At 43.4% G+C, this 22,364-nt stretch overlaps 1 protein-coding gene across 6 annotated transcripts in view; it reads right to left on the bottom strand.

Moving 5' to 3' along the window:
• The window catches only part of LOC128695634 (uncharacterized), a 556,361-nt gene that overhangs the window by 126,285 nt on the left and 407,712 nt on the right, over positions 1–22,364 (bottom strand). For all 6 annotated transcript variants that reach the window (XM_070093276.1, XM_070093278.1, XM_070093279.1 and 3 more), the window contains one exon: positions 15,865–17,267. In XM_070093276.1, the coding sequence (XP_069949377.1) occupies positions 15,865–17,267 (1,403 nt within the window). The remainder of the gene's footprint in view (positions 1–15,864; positions 17,268–22,364) is intronic.

Below are 22,364 nucleotides of genomic sequence, written 5' to 3'. Positions count from 1 at the left end.
GTTAATGACGAAACTACGTCACTTACACTCCCTGGACAGGAACACTGCTGTGCAATAATAGCCCCATTAAAGACAGCCGAACAGATCTGTATGCAAAACTTTTCATTTTTCGAATAAATTCAAACACTTTCAGTTTTGAGAACCTCACAAATTACTCTGAGCGCAGGCAAGAAAGGTCTCTCAAAATGTTATTAGAGAGGCCGGTACCGTACATACTGTCACGGCACTTTTCAATGCATTATCTTTAAATGTAAGGAGAATGTCAACAAGCTTTTGTCTTCGAGAGGAAGTTTGTCAAAACGTCTTTCGAGGCTCTTGCCTGGGACTGAACCCCCGGGGTCTGGGACCCCCGGAAGCATCACTTTGTCTCAAATGTCCACCAATTTCTTAATTTCAAGTTCCATTCCTCCATCACCTCTTCCTTACGGCCTTCACCCCTGCATAACACGGAACTTCGATTCTTGAATACTGCATCCCCCCCCCCACACACACACACATCGGCCTGACGACACTGGAGGACAGGAGGGTCAGGGGAGACATGATAACGACATATAAAATACTGCGCGGAATAGACAAGGTGGACAAAGACGGGATGTTCCAGAGATGGGACACAGACACAAGAGGTCACAATTGGAAGTTGAAGACTCAGATGAATCAAAGAGATGTTAGGAAGTATTTCTTCAGTCATAGAGTAGTCAGGCCGTGGAATAGCCTAGAAAGTGACGTAGTGGAGGCGGGAACCATACATAGTTTTAAGGCGAGGTATGATAAAGCTCATGGGGCAGGGAAAGAGAGGACCTAGTAGCAATCAGGGAAGAGGCGGGGCCAGGAGCTATGAATCGACCCCTGCAACCACAAATAGGTGAGTACAAATAGGTGAGTACACACACACACACGCGCGCGCACATATAGGCAGAGAGCATGTGTATGCTTTGCTTGTATATATATATATATATATGTATATATATATATATATATATATATATATATATATATATATATATATATATATATATAATATAATATATAATATAATACAATACAATATAATGTGTGTGTGTGTGTGTGTGTGTGTGTGTTGTGTGTGTGTGTGTGTGTGTGTGTGTGTGTGTGTGTGTGTGTGTGTGTGTGTGTGTGTGTGTGTGTGTGTGTGTGTGTGTGTGTGTGTGTGTGTGTGTGTGTGTATGTGTGTGTGTGTGTGTGTACGCGTGCGTGTGCGTGCGTGCACGTATGCATAAAAAATATTCATGAATATTTACAAACACGCGAACTCATTCACCACTTCCCTCAAATCTTATCCCTCGAGAACAGTACATGTCCTAAACCTTATTCATCGTGGAAAGCCTGTGACAAACCCGTAACCTGTTTCAAAGGTTCTTTTGCTCTGGCAACCGGCCTGGCGACGGGCTTTAACCCCTTCGAAACACTAACAGTTCTCTTAATTGACGTATATTTGTGAAGGTGGCGCAAGGTGCTGGTGTTGGTCGTGGTCATGCCTGGCCTCTCTCAAGTGGGTAACCCACGTAATGCCTTTTATTAGTACAATATTGAGCAGGCTATTTTTTACCAGCGGCTGATTGGTGGCTGCACCGGCTTGTATCATACGGATGACGGAAGAGAGAGAGAGGGAAGGGTAGAAGGGCGAGAGGGAAAGAAGGAATTAAACGAGGAGGAAAGGCAGCTGGGAGGAAGATTAGCTCCAATTTCTTGAATCAAGAGTCCTCCACTTGCAACAAAGCACCTCCAGTGGAGCAAGACAAGAGGAAAGGAAACTCTTACAAGCCAGCCAGCTGGAGGTGGTGAAGTCAATGTCTGGTGCAGCACCAGGAAGCACAGTAACGTTTGCCGCAGTGATCGCTGCGTCGGGGCCATTAATGTTGTGGCTGAATACACTGTCGTAGTAACAGCCTAGTTGACTAGGCCCTGATCCACCGTAAGGCCTAGTCATGGACCGGGCAGCGGGGGCGTTGACCCCCGGAACACCCTCCAGGTATACTCCAGGTAAGTCTGGAGGAACTTTAGGGAGGTAGCGACTCCAGGTAACCTCTTGAGAAGTTGTTGAACGATGCAGTAGGACCAATCAACGAAGTTGTTGTTGTTGTTTTTGGTGGTGGTGGTTGTAGCGTTGGTGCTAGTGGTAGTAGTGGTAGTGCTGGTGGTAGGATTGGTCGTGGCGGAAACTACTAAAGACGAGTAGTGCTGTGGCCTGCCTGCCCTTGAGAGATCTACCCTCGAACCCCCGGCCAGTGGCCTGGCTTCTTAATGATTGTTTGATCAAGCATGCTGTTGCAGTTAGTGGCCCTTTGGCCCACGTAACCAACATGACCACATAGCCAATGGGATTGCAGTCGCAGTGATTGTTGTGGTGGATGTGTTTAGTTGTGGTACGCCAAACACACACACACACACACACACACACACACACACACACACACACACGTTGGCATAGTCATTAACCAAGAATATTCACTTTAATATTTGAAAGGCATCGAATTGCTTTTATATTCACAAAAATGCATCAAGCCCGTATCGAAATACCCCGAAATACTCTCTTATTTTAATTTTGGAATATTGCACCGAAACAAAGAAAAAAAAAGAAACCGTCCGTCGGTACCTATACCTCACCTTCCCTTTTCCTCAGAGGTTTCTAGTACTCCCCTACAGCTTATGTACCGAGTCCTGGCTGCCAACCCAACTTTCCCAACAAGTTCTCTGTCAGAACTTTCTACGCCTGACCCGTGTGGGTTTGACTGCTGGGGGTGATGATGCCACCACTCTCATATGCTAATTGACTTGTAAGAAAGACAGGAAGACATTGTAGACATGTAAAGACTTGAATGTCACGTGGGAAATAAGACACGTAGAAAATTACGGCCACTTTGGAAAATCATGGATACGTGGGAAGCAATGGAGACGTAGGAGGTCGTAGACATGTAGAAGATCGTAGAAAAGTAGACACGCACAGGAGATCTGTCATGTACGCGGTTGCACCTGCGAGAGACGTTAACTTCTTAAAGCCTGTATTAATGTTGCTAGAATTACTGACTTTATAAAGCCTCTTAGAGGCGAAACGCCGTAATAAAAGGTTCTCTTGCTATTAGTGTCGACTGCTTGATCAAGCTCTCAATGAGCGAAACGTTGTTTTAATCAAGGCTAAAGCTGTCTGCGTATCCTAGACTTACTGATAACGGACTTGTTGAACATCTGGATAGCTGAAAAAAAAAAATGTCCTTCAGAGATTTGCTTTCTGAATTTCGCGAATTTTCTGATGTCAACAACATAAGCCAAAAGACAATGAATAAAAAAAAAGGCTAAATCAATAAAATAAGTAAATTTAAAAGAGTTTCTTGATTTACGTGCAGAGGTTTTTATTTTATTTTCCAGTTTTGGCTCGTTGAACCAAAGATTTTTTCCGCTCGAATTTTTACTCAATTATTCTTTCATGTTTATTTTTTTCAGTTAAATATCTGTGTCAAGGCGGGAGCTCCCTAAGTTAGCAATCTTCCAGACAAATCTGTCTTGCCAAACTCCTCTGGTAGCATTGCAGACACTACAGAAGCTTTTCTAGTGATAGTCAGTGAGTCAGTCAATCAGCTAGCCAGCCTCATCGGGTGTAACAGTACATGTAACCAGCCTTCCTCTGACGCAAGAGGTGGGTGCTGGGTGTGTGCCTCGCGCCCCGATGTGGACACACATACCCACTACCAGTGTACTGTTCTATATTTACGCGACCATCTTACGCCATTCCCACCCTGAGAGTCCCGGATACGGCAGGTGCACCGTCTGGTGCTCTAATTGAAAGCCTTGATGTTGTAGCTCCTATGGACAAGGTAATGAGAAATCCTCCAGGGTATTCATCGTCTAGGCAGTCTCACAGCCGTACGCCACTGATATGCCATTTAAAATCATGTAACAAAAGAAGTACGAACAAGAAAACTGGCTCCCTCAGCCTCTCAGTCCACAAACCATGCTAAAACAATCTCTACTCGGTCGATCAGCTGGTAAAGAAGCCTTCAAGAAAGTCGTGGACAATTTAAGAGAAAGTGACGATAAATGATGATGAACAATGAACCATCAGGGATGAGGTAGAGAAGATAAGGAGAGACTACTACGGTGATGACGCCTACAGTGTCAAATACATGAAGATCGTAGAAAAGTTTGAGGGCAAAGTCATCATTAATAACAAACTAGATGGACAATGTGGCACAACAACAGTTATACTGAACGCTCTTTACGGAGCTCCTAAACTGATACAGTCTGAGATGGAAAAACTGTGGATTGTGAAGACGGCTGCAGCTCATATCAAGAATGATATCACGTTTCTGGACACTGCAAAAACACACGTATCCTATTCCTGAAAATATTTCGTATTTGAAAGCGTGTATGATATTCTTTCCACATTCTTTGCTGCTCTTTTTAAAATACATTATTTATTTAAAAGAAGGCAGACGTAAGGGCTGCATCAGTGGACCAGGCCACAGTTAAAGGTATTATCATTTCGGCTCAGAGCTCCTGACTGATTCGCTGAGCAGTCCTGGAGTCTGTGCACTTGCTCAGAGGTGAAGATGACTGTATCCAGTGCAGCAAGATCACAATCACTTTGTGCAGTCCGTGGCAGACAGTGTTGAACACAATATAAACACGCTAGATGGATTCAACACATTCCATGAATATTGCTAGTGACATCAGGCACTAAATTGCAGACAACAGTTCCTAGATGTCATTTTACAGACGTATCGACACTCGGGGAAAAAAATTCATTTTTTTCTTAACAGACCAACTACTAGTGACCAATCACTGGTCTATGAAAAATTGCCTGATCTCCGCTATGATAATCAGATGCAGCAGTAAGACGGTCTGAGATACGAAACTACGTACGTTAAAAAAAAAACAAGACAAGGTGTGTAATGTTTAACAGCATGTACTGAGTACCAGGCAGCTACTTGTGCAAACTCATCCTCACCTTGTACGGACAACAAGGACAAACAGTGAAATGTCGTATGTGCAGTAAAAAAAATAAAAGGACTTATCTCGATCAATGACTTCTATAATAAACAATGTTATCTGTGGTTCGCCGTTAACATTAACACATGTTCAGAATTTAGGACACAATGGTGGTTGTGTTCGAAGTTCAATTATTTACTATGCTCGTGTTTAGTGTATATAACATGCTGTGTGCGAAGCATTTTTTTTTTGGGGAGGGAGAGAGAGAGAGAGAGAGGGAATACACACCCAATTAATCCCTCTTTTGGCTAATATTTAAAAAAAATAGCTAGGTAATAAAATCTTTACTCCCTCATTACCAACAAGATTTAGCACTAAAATTCACAGAAGGAAAAAAATTAGGCACCAAAACAAATGGAATATGCACGTAGTGGACCAGGAGAGAGCGAAAAAAAGATTGACTTGTGTCTCAGCAGCATCATGAATCTCCTTTCTGGATATATTTCTTAAGCAATAATCAGTATAGCCAGTGCAAAACAAATTCTTGTGCAGTTAGTGCTTGGTTGACTCATATTCTGGCAAGACTGACAGGACAACTCTCCAGTAAAACCGCGTATGTAGGACATTTTGGTCGACATGGAAACCGTATTCTATCAGTGGTGGTTTCTTGGGAGAGAGAGAGAGAGGAGAGGAGAGGAGAGGAAAGGAGAGAAAGAGAGAGAGAGAGAGAGAGAGAGAGAGAGAGAGAGAGAGAGAGAGAGAGAGAGAGAGAGAGAGAGAGAGAGAGAGAGAGAGAGAGAGAGCGCACATTCGTACAGTATTATGATGTCAATGAGATAAAGTCAGTTGATCAAATGAAAATGCTGGCCCACAGATGGCTCCAACTTTATCCTGTTCCCTACTTGTATGTCTCATAACAATAAAAATGCTTTCAAATGAGCTGATGTAGGTAACAGCTCTTAGCTTGTCAATAAAGTTAGGAATCCTTAACCTGTAAATAGTTTGTCAATAAAGCTAGGGATCCTTAACCTAACCTTGTCACACCCTGTGTAAAAGAGAGGGAGAGAGGGGGAGCGAGAGAGGGGGAGCGAGAGAGAGAGAGAGAGAGAGAGAGAGAGAGAGAGAGAGAGAGAGAGAGAGAGAGAGAGAGAGAGAGAGAGAATGCCTATATACCTTTGATGAGTTTCCAGAGTTTTTCTATTACTTCTGGAGCCCTGCCTTGGGCCAGGCTCGTCTGGTAAGCAGGCGTGTTCGTTACCATCAGTCGAAGGTATTTATCGATGGATACTTGGCCTGTTATGTGTGTGTTTGTTACCATGTGTGTGTACTCACCTATTTGTGGTTGCAGGGGTCGATTCACAGCTCCTGGCCCCGCCAGGAGGGGCCACACATACATAAGAGGTGTGTGTGTGTGTGTGTGTGTGTGTGTGTGTGTGTGTGTGTGTGTTTTCATGCAAGTTCGAGTGCCTGCGCTTGAGGTGCGTGCGCGCAGGTGGCCTCACTAACCCACATAAAACAGCATCCTGGAGGAGGCAGGTGTACCCACCCCAGCACCTCATCATCCACACACACACACACACACACACACCTCTTATGTATGTGTGGCCCCAGGGAAGGACATCACTGTTTTAATGTTCATGTCTATTTCCTTGTAGCTTGCAGTTTTCTTTCAGTCGTTTTCGTTGTTTCTCCCTCCCTCCCTCCCTCTCTCTCTCTCTCTCTCTCTTTCTCTCTCTCTCTCTCTCTCTCTCTCTCTCTCTCTCTCACTCTCATTGCCCCTCCCTGTCTACCTGCCCAGTGTCAATAACCTTGCCGTTACGAGGCAAGAGAAATCTAATTCCATCTCTTTCTCTCTCTCTCTCTCTCTCTCTCTCTCTCTCTCTCTCTCTCTCTCTCTCTCTCTCTCTCTCTCACACACACACATGTTAAGTAGTGAATTAGACACATGTACATCATCTGGGTATCTAAATTTTGAAGATGTTTGCCAATTAGTGACTCTCTCAGTATAGTGCAGCGACAAAAACAATAGACTGAAGAGGTAGAAGATAAGGTAATCAGTCCCTCAGCCTAGCAGCATGTGTTCAGTACTCCAGCCTTCGTGAATCTGAAGCATAGGCAGGAAAATGGGCTCTATGGGGAAGTGGAACAGAATTCTTCCTCCGTAAGCCATGCGTGTTGTAAGAGGCCACTGAAATGCCGGGAGCAGGGGGCTAGTAACCCCTTCTCCCGTATAAATTACGAAATTTAAGAGAAACTTTCGTTTTTCTCTTTGGGCCACCCTGCCTTGGTGGGATACGGCCGGTGTGTTGAAAGAAAGATATAATATATATATATATATATATATATATATATATATATATATATATATATATATATATATATATATATATATATATATATATATATATTGGAATCAGAGTAAGTGCAGCAGACGAAGGCACTGTCAGTGGAAGTAGGTCATGCTCAAGATTTGGGCCAAAGGTTAGCAAGTAGTTTGTGAACATGTCCCCTGTACCAAGATTCCGTAGTACTGCCGTGTGTGATAAGTCGTAGCATCAATGTCTATAGAAGTAGTCTCAGCAAGACAACTTAAACTGAGGCTAGGAAAGGTTTTAATGAAACAGTCACGTGTATAGTCCGTGCATGCACTGTGTTTTCTTACTGGTACGTGTTCAAGCCACGCGTACGTAGAGTACCTTTTCAAGCACGTTAAAGCACGAACAATGACATCGATCTCAAAAAACAAACCAGACTACGACAAAAACAAGAAGTTTGACATTCCCTCACCGACCTTGTGTTGTTCCCCCAAACACGTGAAAATCTTAATTGCACAGTTTCAGAGACCTGCAAGACATGTTGATTACCGTACACGTGAACCAGAATACGGAGCTTGAGGGGAAAGATGCGAGGACCAAGAGGGGGGTGGAAGAGGGGGAGTAAATGAGAGGGGGATTAAAAAGGAGAGGAGAGGAGCCAGAGTTTGGGTTGGTCAAGTGGCTGTTTGAAGTACACTGTTCACGAGCTGGATAAGGTGAAGAGAATAGCGGTGCACCGTAACCCATTTCTCTCTCTCTCTCTCTCTCTCTCTCTCTTTCTCTCTCTCCAGCCTCAAGAAGCTCTGCTTCACCTTACCTCAAGTAAACAACGTACCTGTGCTTTACGCTTGAGGGAATGACCACCTCCTACCGATGGTGACGGACTGATCACGTATCAACTATTACTACTATTGTTTCCGGTATTGTATTCGTCTGCATTCCACTTTAGGAGCCACCTGTACAGGCGAAACATTTTGCCAATACGTATACCCAAGTGATGCAAAACGTGTCTTGTTCATGAATTAGTCTGCACTGTACACCAGCAATAATACACCACACACAGTATGTGCATGAGTGTGTGTGTGTATGAGTGTGTGTGCGTGTGTGTGTATGAGTTTGTGTATGAGTGTGTGTGCGTGTGTGTGTATGAGTTTGTGTATGAGTGGTGTGTGTGTGTTTATGTGTGTGTGTGTGTGTGTGTGTGTGTCTGCGTGCGTGAGACTCAACAATAAATATTTGCACCAATAACTCACTACAGTTGTGACCGGGTGTGGAAGTGTGAATTGCTCATTACTCTATAATTTGTTCATGATTGTACCCATGTATAAACGTAAGTAACCATTATTACAGGATTCATTACCTTTGTAACTTGTGAGTTCATTACCTTTGTACCTAGTTCAGCTATCAAAACTTTGGGGCCCAGTCCCTGGACCCATTACGTACCTCTGTAATCTGTAAATACCTTTGTAACTTGTCATGATTGTGACTAGACCTACCTGGAGTTCATTACATTTGTAAATTGTGAGTTCATTACCTCTAACTTGCTCAGCTATCAAAACCTTGGAGTCCTGTCCCTGGACCAATTATGTACCTCTGTAATCTTTTGATTACCACCCACAGGATGGGTATGGGGTGCATAATAAACATATTAAACTAACACACACACACACACACACACAGATTTGTGGTCGTCAGTGTTGTCAAACAGCTATTGAGACACTGGTGAAGGCAACCGCTGCCATCTCCTGTCCTTTAGCCTCTCAAGGATTTTGATTCCTTCCAGGACTACAAAACCATTCATCATCCATTTGACTATTCTTTTACCTGCCCAACTATCCACTTGGTCATCGAACTGTTCACTCACCCATCTATCCGTTCATCTAACTATCCATTCATTCGTCTAACTACCCACTGGAGCATCTACCTATCAGTCACTCAGCTCTCTGTCCGGCTATTTATGCTTCGTTCACCTATGTATCTTTCATCCAGCTAACTATTTGGTTATTGCTCTATTCACCCATCTAACTTTTCTTTTATTGGTCTATTCATTCATCAACCTACTATTCAATTTACATATTTATTCATCCAACAATCCACCAATGTACTTATCTACTCATCCATCCATTTATTTACTCACCCATCTACTTATCTACTCACCCATCTATTTACTTACCCATCTACTTACCAATTCATTCACTTACTTGTCTATTATCCAATTTTCTCAATTCATTCATCTACTTATCTATTCGCCCATCGTATCCACATCATGGGTGGTGCCACATCATGGGTGGTGCCACATGATGGGTGGGCATCAACGTAAGTTTATGGGGAATCGCTAAACCCATAGGAATTGCACAGTGCCTGGGAAATGGGAGGTAATTTGGTTTAAATCGAGGAGAGAGAGAGAGAGAGAGAGAGAGAGAGAGAGAGAGCAGCTCCAATTACTGGAATCAGAGAGAGGCACAGTGATGCTGTTTATTATTATTACACGCTAAACCCATGTGGGTCATTCAGGGTAAGGATAAACAGAGGTTTGATCCACCTGCCGGATCAGCCGGGCTGTGGCTCGTACGTTGGACTGCGTGCGGCCAGCAGTAACAGCCTAGTTGATCAGGCCCTGATCCATCGGGAGGCCTGGTCATGGACCGGGCCGCGGGGGCGTTGATCCCCGGAATAACCTCCAGGTAACCTTCCTGTACCACTAACTTATTTTATTAACCGGATACTTTTTTGTGTGTGTGCGTGTAGCAATAGTAGTAGTAATAGTAGTAGTAGGTGTGTGTGTGTGTGTGTTGTAATTCCTAACACGTACATTCGTGTAAAATCTGTAACATTTCAGGAGTGCAGAAGTGGAGTGAGAATCAGCTCATGCTTTCTTAAGAGGAAAGTCAAAATAACCTACACTCGTTTAAACTTGCAACAGTCTAGACTAAACGAAATTGATAATTGCATTAAACTGATGTTGTCAGTTTCGCTCTACTTATGATGAAGATATTCAGTATATTAGAAGCAAGAGCGATTATAGTGTGTACTCACCTATTTGTACTCACCTATTTGTGGTTGCAGGGGTCGAGTCCTAGCTCCTGGCCCCGCCTCTTCACCGGTTGCTACTAGACCCTCTCTCTCCCCGCTCCATGAGCTTTATCAAACCTCGTCTTAAAACTGTGTATGGTTCCTGCCTCCACTACGTCATTTTCTAGGCTATTCCACTGCCTTACAACTCTATGACTGAAGAAATACTTCCTACTATCTCTCTGACTCATTTGTGTCTTCAACTTCCAATTGTGGCCTCTTGTTTCTGTGTCCCCTCCCTGGAACATCCTGTCCTTGTCCACCTTGTCTATTCCACGCAGTATTTTATATGTCGTTATCATGTCTCCCCTGACCCTCCTGTCCTCCAGTGTCGTCAGGCCGATTTCCCTTAATCTTTCTTCATAGGACATTCCCCTTAGCTCTGGAACTAACCTTGTTGCAAACCTTTGTACTTTCTCTAGTTTCTTGACGTGCTTTATCAAGTGCGGGTTCCAAACAGGTGCTGCATACTCCAGTATGGGCCTGACATACACGGTGTACAGTGTCTTGAATGATTCCTTACTAAGGTGTCGGAATGCTGTTCTCAGGTTTGCCAGGCGCCCATATGCTGCAGCAGTTATCTGATTGATGTGTGCTTCCGGAGACATGCTCGGTGTTATACTCACCCCAAGATCTTTCTCCTTGAGTGAGGTTTGCAGTCTTTGGCCACCTAGCCTATACTCTGTCTGTGGTCTTCTGTGCCGTGTGTGTGTGTGTGTGTGTGTGTGTGTGTGTGTGTGTGTGTGTGTGTGTGTGTGTGTGTGAGATAAGTTATATGGGGTTGCAGGGGTCGAGTCGCAATATATATATATATATATATATACTATATATATATATATATATATATATATATATATATATATATATATATATATATATATAGATTAGATAGATAGAGAGAGAGAGAGAGAGAGAGAGAGAGAGAGATAAAGCAAATGGAAATCTTGCTTAGTCCACAACACAGCTTTTCTGGCTTACCTATGCATGTGTCAACCATTTACAAGCCAGTGTCAGGAAGCACACAAGCACACAAGCACACACACACACACACACACACACACACACACACACACACCTCGGCTCTGCATGATATTCCTACACATGCCTTCTGTTCTTGTGTCACAAGTTATTGTGCTGGATTGTCAACTGTACGTGTCTGCGTGAGCATTTATGAATCGGTGTCAGCAAATTTATCTGTTATTGTCTGTGTTTCTTAATCTGTCTCTCCGTACATGTCTGTCTGCCTGTTCAACAGCATCTTGTAAATACGATTCTGAACTGAAGCTACAGCTACCCTTCAAAATACTGCCGCTACCCTTCAAAATACTGCCGCTACCCTTCAAAATACTGCCGCTACCCTTCAAAATACTGCCGCTACCCTTCAAAATATTGTAGCTATCGTTCAAAATAGTCCGCTACCGCAGCAAATAACAGAGGAGAGGAAAATTTGCAGCATCAGCTAATCAAAATAAGAGTGGACCACATTGCGGTGTTCCTGTACCAGCGAACAGTGACCAGCAGAAGGCGAGCAGTGCCTGAGTCACTGTTAAGTTCACGCCAGCAGCATCACCTCCTCCACCACACAGGAGGACGAGCAGGAGCAGCAGATGTGCAACACCCGGGTATCTCTGCTTTGGAGACGTTTCGCCAACCAGTGGCTTTATAAATGCAGTGCAGATGAACGCTGGAAGACGTGAAAAGGTAAGCTGGGGGGTGATTAGTTAAATATCACACAGACCTTCAACTTCATCTTTTCTGTCATTTATCTGTAATTAATTGATACAACTAATGAATAGCGAAATTTCTCCGTAATAAAACTCAGTGCTTTAATAAGACACATTCTGCGGTTTATTAGATACTATTCAGTTCTCATGAGAACTAAAACAAAATTCTGTGATATATAATTGATACACATACACACGTGTATTTTATTTAACTATTGGGATCTGTATATCTATACAAGATCATTTTCATTGTATGAAGTAGACAATAATGTGCTTATAGCCTCGAAACAGAATGAAAATTCTTCTGCTGTCTGCTTTACCATGCACTGTCAGAAACACTTCCTCCTGCTGGGGGACTGAGATGTGCAGTGCATGGAATATTCATGGGGACGTGCTTGCTTGGGGGTCAGAGAGAGTCAGAAAGTAACTACATTTGCGTATACGTGCGTCTAGCAACCACCGGAAAAATACCACTGAAGTCAAAACAATTACAATGAAAAAAAAAACCGTAACACCGGGACATCTGCGGCTACTTGCGTCGAGCTTCGACGTAACGTCTAAAATACTCTCGTTAATTGCACTCCACCGGTCAGAAATTTTCACGGTAAACCACCACCGCCACTAATCACCTCCACAACCACTGTTAATGACAAATCACCTCCACTAATAACAATCACGACCACCACCGCTAACAACAATCCTCAAAAACCACCACTAACAACAGTCACAACCAATAACAATCACCACCACTAATAAATGAAAAATATAATACTAATCCCAGAGAGAGAGAGAGAGAGAGAGAGAGAGAGAGAGAGAGAGAGAGAGAGAGAGAGAGAGAGAGAGAGAGAGAGAGAGAGAGAGAGAGAGAGAGAGAGAGAGAAAACAAAAGAAACAGGTGTTAATGAGCATCATTTTTCCTGTGTAAACACCCGCACCTTGTTAACACTACCTCGTTCCTTCCCCTGACACTCCTTATCGCCATCCCCCAGCCTCATCTCTCCAGAAGAGGAGGAGGAGGAGGAATCAAAGAAGAGATGAATGAGGCAGGCAGCAAAGGGAGGAAGTAATGATGAATAACTTATTTTAGGTGCAAATATGTTTGAATAAGAAAGAGGAAAAAAGAGGAGGATAAAATCGAAAGAGGTGGATGAAGTGTAGGATAATGCAGAAAAAAATGAAAAAATGTCTGTAAAATGCAGATGAAGAGGGAAGCCAAGCATTGCTGTCAACGTGACCACCCAACATCGCAGTGAATGTTCCGTATCTTGTGTTGTGAATTTACAGCCTCTGACACAGCACCAGTACCGTATCTTGTGCTGTGAATATTGCAATTTACAGCCTCTGACACAGCACCAGTACCGTATCTTGTGCTGTGAATATTGCAATTTACAGACTCTGACACAGCACCAGTACCGTATCTTGTGTTGTGAATATTACAATTTACAGCCTCTGACACAGCAACAGTACCGTATCTTGTGTTGTGAAGGTTACAGTTTACAGCCTCTGACACAGCACCAGTACCGTATCTTGTGTTGTGAAGGTTACAATTTACAGCCTCTGACACAGCAACAGTACCGTATCTTGTGCTGTGAAGGTTACAATTTACAGACTCTGACACAGCACCAGTACCGTATCTTGTGCTGTGAATATTACAATTTACAGCCTCTGACACAGCAACAGTACCGTATCTTGTGCTGTCAATATTACAATTTACAGCCTCTGACACAGCAACAGTACCGTATCTTGTGCTGTGAATATTACAATTTACAGCCTCTGACACAGCAACAGTACCGTATCTTGTGCTGTGAATATTACAATTTACAGCCTCTGACACAGCAACAGTACCGTATCTTGTGCTGTGAATATTACAATTTACAGCCTCTGACACAGCACCAGTACCGTATCTTGTGTTGTGAAGGTTACAATTTACAGCCTCTGACACAGCACCAGTACCGTATCTTGTGTTGTGAAGGTTACAATTTACAGCCTCTGACACAGCACCAGTACCGTATCTTGTGTTGTGAAGGTTACAATTTACAGCCTCTGACACAGCACCAGTACCGTATCTTGTGCTGTGAAGGTTACAATTTACAGCCTCTGACACAGCACCAGTACCGTTGAGCGCTTATGGCTCTCTAAGACAGAAGACAAGTTATCAACACAGGTGAACTTAATGCTTCCTTTAGGCTCCTTATCCCGCTCAGAGACCGGACGCCCTGGCTGGCTCTCTCTCTCTCTCTCTCTCTCTCTCTCTCTCTCTCTCTCTCTCTCTCTCTCACACACACACACACACACACACACACACACACACACACAATAAAGATAAGAGCACTTGCCTGACACTGTGTTACCCGTTTCAACAGAGAAATTTAATGTAGTTTTCCTCTCTAAGCCGTTAACCTGTTTTAGAATTACTCTACATTACTTTTAACCTTAAAGACTAAAATATGGACTAGTAGCTGCTCTCAATTTCCTGACTTAATATGGATAATGTAATATGAAGGGATTTGCCCTGCATACCTGAGAGGAAGAAGTTAACAAGTTTTTATCCATTGGAGTCATAGGACAGGTCTTGGGGGTAAGGAAGGGGCTCTTGCAATGCATATTGATGCTAGTAAAGGGTTCTTGATACAAGGATTTGGAGCTACTTCTCCGTTTCTCGAACCAAACTTGATTACAGTATTGACCCTTAAGTGTTTAACACTTCTCCGTGAAAGTAATAACCGGAATGAGGAATACCGGGGCAAGCGAACACACTCAACGATCAAAATTACGACCCAGGAACGTGTCAACAGCTATGCTGAAAAGAAAGGGTTTCGCCGTTCTTGATACGATGTTGGAAAAGGTTGGATGACACTACTTCTGGGAGTGTCAACAGGTTTCCGAAACCAGACACCTTGAACAGGATCAAAATCTTAAAGGATCGTTGGAACAGGATCAGAAGCCTTCAGGAGCATTCGTGCAAGATTAGAAGCCTTCGAGAACGTCGGAGTCGGACCAAAAAAAAAAAAAAAAAAAAAAAAAAAAGAGCATTTGAGCCAGACCAAAAGTCTTCAAATGCTTCTGAGCCAGACTAGAAGTCTTTAAATGCTTCTGAGCCAGACCAGAAGTTTCCAAATGCTTCTGAGCCAGACTAGACGTCTTCAAAGGCTTCTGAGCCAGACCAGAAGTCTTCAAATGCTTCTGAGCCAGATCAGAAGTCTTCAAATACTTCTGAGCCAGACCAGAAGTCTTCAAATGCTTCTGAGCCTGACCAGAAGTCTTCAAATGCTTCTGAGCCTGACCAGAAATCTTCAAAGGCTTCTGAGCCTGACCACAAGCCCTGGTCAGAAGCCCTCACGTCTTGTTTACTTGGAGTGCAGGTGTGCACACCTGGGAGCTGCGTGATGGGTTCCTCAACAGCGAGTCACGGCTTGCCACGCTCACCTGCCGGCTGCTGTCTTGTTTACACGCTAAACTATGCTCCATCACGCACGCACGTGACATCGATGAATCTGAACCGTGGTGCGGGCTGTCATATTCCCCCTTTCCTCAAGCCCCTCCAGGCCGCCCTTAGGCCTCTAGGAAGTACCGTCAGCCATTCAGGGAGGGTTGTCATCCCTCTACTTTAGGGTTTGAGCCCTCCAGGTTCCGTCAAGGAAAATGCCAGCACGAGGCTTTCAATTCGTATTATGTTAATTAAGTATACGACGAACCCCATTTGCTGTCGTGTTTATAAACCAGGAAATAGATATATCGTAGTCATAAATATATTGGTGCTTGATGGGTATGCTACTTGCAACTCATAAAAAGCAATATTTGACACTTACCTGGAGAAGGAATGTCTGGCTCTCTATCCCGATCTCCTTCCAGAGAATCCTGATCACAGTCGGCGAAGATATCATCGATCTTTTGTTTCTGTTCACTCTTTGCCTTGAGAACTATCTGTGTGGACTGAGGCAACACTGACCGATTGTTTTTTGGAGTGTCATACTCGCTGGTCTGCGTTGATCCCACCGACCGGATTTGTTTTTGCGGGGAGTCATAGATGTGTGTGGCCGCACGCGGCACGTCGTACGTCGTACCTTCAATCACCGAGCTCCCAATTATAGTCACCTTATTCTTTTTCGATTTAGATGATTTTAAACTCCCCCCAGATTGTTTTGGTTCTAGATTAGCGTAAACGTTTGATTTCCCACTTGTACCATTGACGTTCATGTAGGTGGGTTCCTTCTCGTCCAGATTCTCGTAGACTGGGGCATCGAACTTGACATTCTCATAATGAAGGTCATTAGGAACCTTGTCGTAGTGATGCTCTGTGGGTCTGGGACTATCGTAGATCACCTCGCCCTTAAGGTGGATATTCTCGTAATGGTTATTACCTCTACAGAGGTTCTCATAGTACGGGTTAGTAGACTCAGGGATCTGTTCGTAGTCGGGCTCTGGGACTCTATCGAAGTGAGGAGTGCTGGAGGAGCCATTATACCTGACGCCCAGTAAGGAGGACGTGGCGGAGGCTCTCTGGGTCTTACTTTTGCTGTTCTTGTGGTGTGGCAGCGAGGCTGAGTGATACACCGGCTCCTGCACACTCACAAGATCCGGGGTCGACTTCACCATCGTCTTCTTGGCCCGCAGGGATTTGACCGACTCCAAAATCTCATCCACTGACGGGGCCTTTTGGAGTCTTGGCTTGACACTTTCCAAGTCGTTGAAATCACTCGCTAAGCCATCGTGGAAGCTCCGAGTCCTAGATAATCCATACGCACTGTTACTAGGTTCATTAGAATAACAGTTTAGCCCTTCCTTAAAGCTCTGTGTACGGGTTATTGTATTTACACCACAATTTCTCGACAAACCAACTTTTTCCCTGATATATCTCAAGTCCTCATTATCAATATCTGAACCACTGTGACTACTCGTCGCACTAGATACGCTCTTAAAGTTTAGATATGGCTTTCTCCTGGGTAGCGTCACATAGCTATCTACGTGGTCCGCTTGCGTCTGCGTTGCGGCTACGACACTATCTGCAGAATCGGCGGTAGAGGAACGTCTCGCCACGGAGGAGTAGGTGGCAGCAACTGAGTGTGGCTCGGTGTCCGTCCTGGCCTCCGCTGCCGCCATCACAGAGTTGCCGCTGCTGCCATCTATCCGCACCCGCGTCCAGCTGTTGCTGCCGCCCCCGCTGCCACTGCTGCTGTTGCTACTGCTACTGTTGCGCTCTCCACCCGTCCAACTGAAAACAGAGAGGGAAAAATGGTGTTTAGATCTCGCATTAAGGCTATCAGAATCCACATTAATCAGTCGACATATCCTCCATGACTGTACACAACCCACAAAGTTGAGACGAAAACCGGACATTTCAAGCCTTCATGTACCAGTAATAATGATTCAGGTCAACCAGAAACGCTCTCAAATTTTCATCAACAATTTTAGAATAAACTGCGAATTATTCCAGGCACGATGCTGCTAATTTTATTTAAAAAAAAAGAGAACATTTCAAATCACGGTACCATTACGAGGTAGAACCGGTACCCCCACGAGGGTAGAACCGGTACCCCCACGAGGGTAGAACCGGTACCCCACGAGGGTAGAACCGGTACCCCACGAGGGTAGAACCGGTACCCCACGAGGGTAGAATCGGTACCATCACGAGGTAGAACCGGTACCCCCACGAGGGTAGAATCGGTACCATCACGAGGTACAACAGATACCCCCACGTAGGTAGAACCGGTACCATGACGAGGTAGAACCGGTACCCCCACGAGGGTAGAATCGGTACCATCACAAGGTAGAACAGGTACCCCCACGAGGGTAGAATCGGTACCATCACGATCTCCTCACATGATTACAGAGTAAATAAGCCAGGTGGGTCCATTCTCGCCTCCCTCCGTTATAGCGAAGGTACTGAGCAGAACGGTCGAATCTCCGACAGTTTTCAGTAAAACAGTAATGAAAAACGAAACAAGTGGTCTGGTGGTTATACTCGCAACTCCCCTCACGGAGGAATAAGAGAAGGATTCAGTCCCAGTAAGGAGGACTGATCCTCAATTGTTTCACACAGTTGCATCACGGACAACCTTACACAAACAACTCGCACATAGGAGAACCTTACGACGACGTTTCGGTCCTACTTGGACTATTTACTTGTAAATGGTCCCAGTCGGGGGGTTATTAGTGCATTGTTCCAGTCTCGGTATTAGACCTTCTCGTTCTTTTTAGACCTTTCCCGGGACCTAGTTACGAGGAACAAGATGTTTAGATGTCTGGTGCATTTCTCGTTGACGCCAACCAGAGATGCTGGTCAATCAGCTCTAGCAAAACAGAGTCGTTAAAGTATCAGCTCTAGCCAATCAGAGACGTTAAAGTATCAGCTCTAGCCAATCAGAGACGTTAAAGTATCAGCTTTAGCCAATCAGAGGCATTGCAATATCAATTCATGCCAATCACAGACGTAGGAAAAGGCTTGAGAGGGGAAAACCTTATCAAGTCTGTTGAGGTTTCGTTAAACTTTTAAAAAACTTCTCTCAAAAGAAACGTTTCGTGTATCTTTTTTATTTTTGGCCATGTAAAAACATCGGATTACCAGCTGCGGCCGATCAGAGAATTTGGATGAACAGTCATAGCCAGTCAGCGACGTGGAACGAACAGCTGTAGCCAGTGATGCTGAGGTATCCGTTGTAGCCAATTAGTGACGTTGTAGAATCACCTGTGGCCAATCTGAAAGCAGTAGGCCAATGAACTGGGAACCAATCACAGCAACGGAAAATCAGTTGCATCGCTGTATCAACACTCACTAGTGATCTTCAACGGTATAGTTGAGCATCATGGGTAAAGTAATTCCGTTGTAGCAGTCTTCCATAAACATCACCAGAGAACATAATAGTGAATCAAACTGTATAATAATCTAACAAATGTTTTATTGATCTAATGACTTGAATTCACTAAGGTTCAAGATTATTATTATTATTATTATTATTATTATTATTATTATTATGTGTACTCACCTAGTTGAGACTGCAGGGGTCGAGTCCTAGCTCCTGGCCCCGCCTTTTCACTGGTCGCTACTAGGTCACTCTCCCTGAACCGTGAGCTTTATCATACCTCTGCTTAAAGCTATGTATGGATGTGTGTGTGTGTGTATTTTATATATATATATATATATATATATATATATATATATATATATATATATATATATATATATATATATATATATATATATATATATATATATATATGTCGTGCCGAATATGTAAAACTGGTCAATTACCAAGAACTCATTTTAAATTAAGCCCTTTCTAAAATTTTCTTATACGTTTAAAGCTATATATTTTTCATTAATGTTAATGTAAAAATTTTTAATTTTGCACCAAAAGAATCTTAGAAAACTTACCTAACCTTATTATAAGAAGAGCAATTTATTTTAGTCTAACCCATATAAATATATTTTAGATTTGTTTACGATAATTTAATACTAAACAAACACAGTGAAGTATATTTTTTTCGTTAGGTTCAGAATATTTTTGGCGAAATTATTGCATAAACAAATTTTCGCTTGTTCTATATGGCAAGATGAGCGTTGCTATTTAAGCCAAGATCGCAAGTTCTGCCTATTCGGCACGATATATATATATATATATATATATATATATATATGTGTGTGTGTGTGTGTGTGTGTGTGTGTGTGTGTGTGTGTGTGTGTGTGTGTGTGTGTGTGTGTGTGTGTATGTATATACATCATAAGCTCAAGGTCTTTCGCGCACTCTGTGCGTCGTCAGGAGCTATACAATGTTGCAAGACTAGCAACAGATAGGGATGAAAATTCTGTTGCTTTGCTTTGCTTCAGAAAGAATTTTCTTCCTACTTTCTGTTGCTAGTCTTGCAATATTGCATAGCTCCTGACGATGCACAGAGTGAAAGATCTTGACCCACACACACACACACACACACACACACACACACACACACACACACACAAACACACACACACACACACACACACACGTGGTCCTTCATGAGCTCATAGCCCCGGAAAAGATTAAAAAGGGCTTCGAAGAAAATGCTGAGGTTATTTCAATATTCTTCTACTAGCCTTTATTTTATATATTAACTGTGTGTGGCGGAAGGTATTCACCTGTTTGTGGTTCCAGGGGTCGAATCACAGCTCCTGTCCCCTGTGTGTATGTGAGAACTTACCCAGTTGTGGTTGCAAGGGTCATAGCTCCTGACCCCGCCTCTTCACTAGTCGCTACTAAGTCTACTCTCTCCCTGCTCTATGAGCTTTATCATACTTCTTCTTAAAGCTATGTATGGATCCTGCTACCACTACATCACTCTCCAGACTGCTCCACTTCCTGACAGCTTTATGACTGATGAAGTACTTCTTAACATCCCTGTGACTCATCTGAGTCTTCAACTTCCAGTTGAAATCCCTTGTTGCTGTGTCCAATCTTTGGAACATCCTGTCCCTATCCACCTTGTCAATTCCTCTCAGTATTTTATATGTAGTTATCACGTCTTCCCTGTCCTCCAGTGTCGTCAGGTTGATTTCCCTTAACCTCTCATCGTAGGACAAACCCCTCAGCTCCGGGACTAGTCTTATTGCAATCCTTTGCACTTTCTCTAATTTCTTGACGAGTTTGACCAGACGTGGGTTTCATTCTGGTGCTGCATACTCCAATACACGGTGTCTAGCTTCTTGACTGACTCCTTACTTTGTGTGTGTGTGTGTGTGTGTGTGTGTGTGTGTGTGTGTGTGTGTGTGTGTGTGTGTGTGTGTGTGTGTGTGTGTATGTATGTATGTATGTATGTATGTATGTGTGTGTAAAACTAGTTCGTTATATTCAACTGCCATGCATCTGTTTATCCCCTACACTGTTGTTTTTCGCAGAACTTTATCAAAAGAGAGAGAAACAGATAGACAGACAAACAGACAGAGACTTAGATTAATCTAACGAGTCCACCTGTAGGATTATACACAGAGACCTGCAATACGTACTCCTTGGGACATTGAATCCAGTGTATTCCCAAGCCTTCACAAACAGGCCAACAGCTGTAACCCTACCCCGGCAAGCACACGAACACGCGCGTGCACACAAAATAACAAATTCAAGCCTTAAATCAAATTCTCACTAAGTCTATAATGTAATGTAGAACGTTCAGTTTACGGTCATCGAACACGCTATGAAAGCGAGCAAGGTTGTATCATAAAATAGTGACCGGATTAACTGGTTTAAATAGTGACTGTGTGATGGAGTAGCCAGCTACATGGGCTGCCTTTTCGCTTTTAGGATGAAAATGATTACGTGTGTCTATTGGGCTGCGTATTCACTGTCAGGACATTGTTAAATTGGTTAGGTGTTTGTGGTGTAATGACCGGACGTTAGGTGGGCGGACGTCACACACCCAAATCGTTGTATAGGGGAACAAGAAACATAATTAATATCTAATCTTCTGATCAAACATGCGTAGAGGAGCTTCAAGCTTACACAAACCGATTTTAAAGAATACATTTTAAAAAATACTTCTAGATTAGGTTAGGTTCGTCAGGAAACAGTTGTTCTGTTCACTGATGCGGGTCTTAGTCAGGTGATGACCCGCCATTGGAGCGTTTGTCAACTAACCGATTTATCAATTTCAATAATATCTGTAATCCTTAACAGTATAGAGGTATACACATATTTCCCTTTTGACTCTGAATTCTGAATTACATCATTTCTCTAATAGTTTCTATGTAGTAAAGTGAAGGTATGTAAACGCCTCAACAGTCAGCTTATTGGGTCATTCACCTTACACGGCTCGTGTGGATCACCACACGAACTAAGGCAAGTTGAGGCAGAGAAGTTCCACCTGTGACGGTGTCAGTATCGATCAGAACAAGGGTATTTTCAGCCACGTAAGGAAGGTAGCATCTCAGTGAGAGTCCTTGTTAACAGCGCTGGGTTAGCCCAAGCAACCTTTTCACCACTAAAAAAAAAAATTACCGTCACCACCACCACCCTTTTTAATCATTCATGTTGCCTGTCAGTTTTACTTTCATCCACCATTACCACCATTGCCACTATCACCACAGTTACCACCACCACCACCATTGTCGCTGCCACCATCACTACAATTGGCACTAGCAGCAGCAGCACCGTCATCATCAACACAAGTACCATATCCATTACTTAGCGTAAACTAATTAATCTGTGTTACGTGGGACAAGTCTTACCTCTTTCTCCTGTCTTAAAGATTCCTTACTTTACAACCATGTCATATCTGCTGATGAAATTGTGTAAAATTTCGCCTTTACTATGCCAGAAAAAAAAGGCGATATTTACGAGAGGCT

Source organism: Cherax quadricarinatus, chromosome 42, assembly GCF_038502225.1.
Source record: "Cherax quadricarinatus isolate ZL_2023a chromosome 42, ASM3850222v1, whole genome shotgun sequence".
NCBI lineage: Eukaryota > Metazoa > Arthropoda > Malacostraca > Decapoda > Parastacidae > Cherax > Cherax quadricarinatus.
This window is presented reverse-complemented; position numbering and strand designations above follow the sequence as displayed.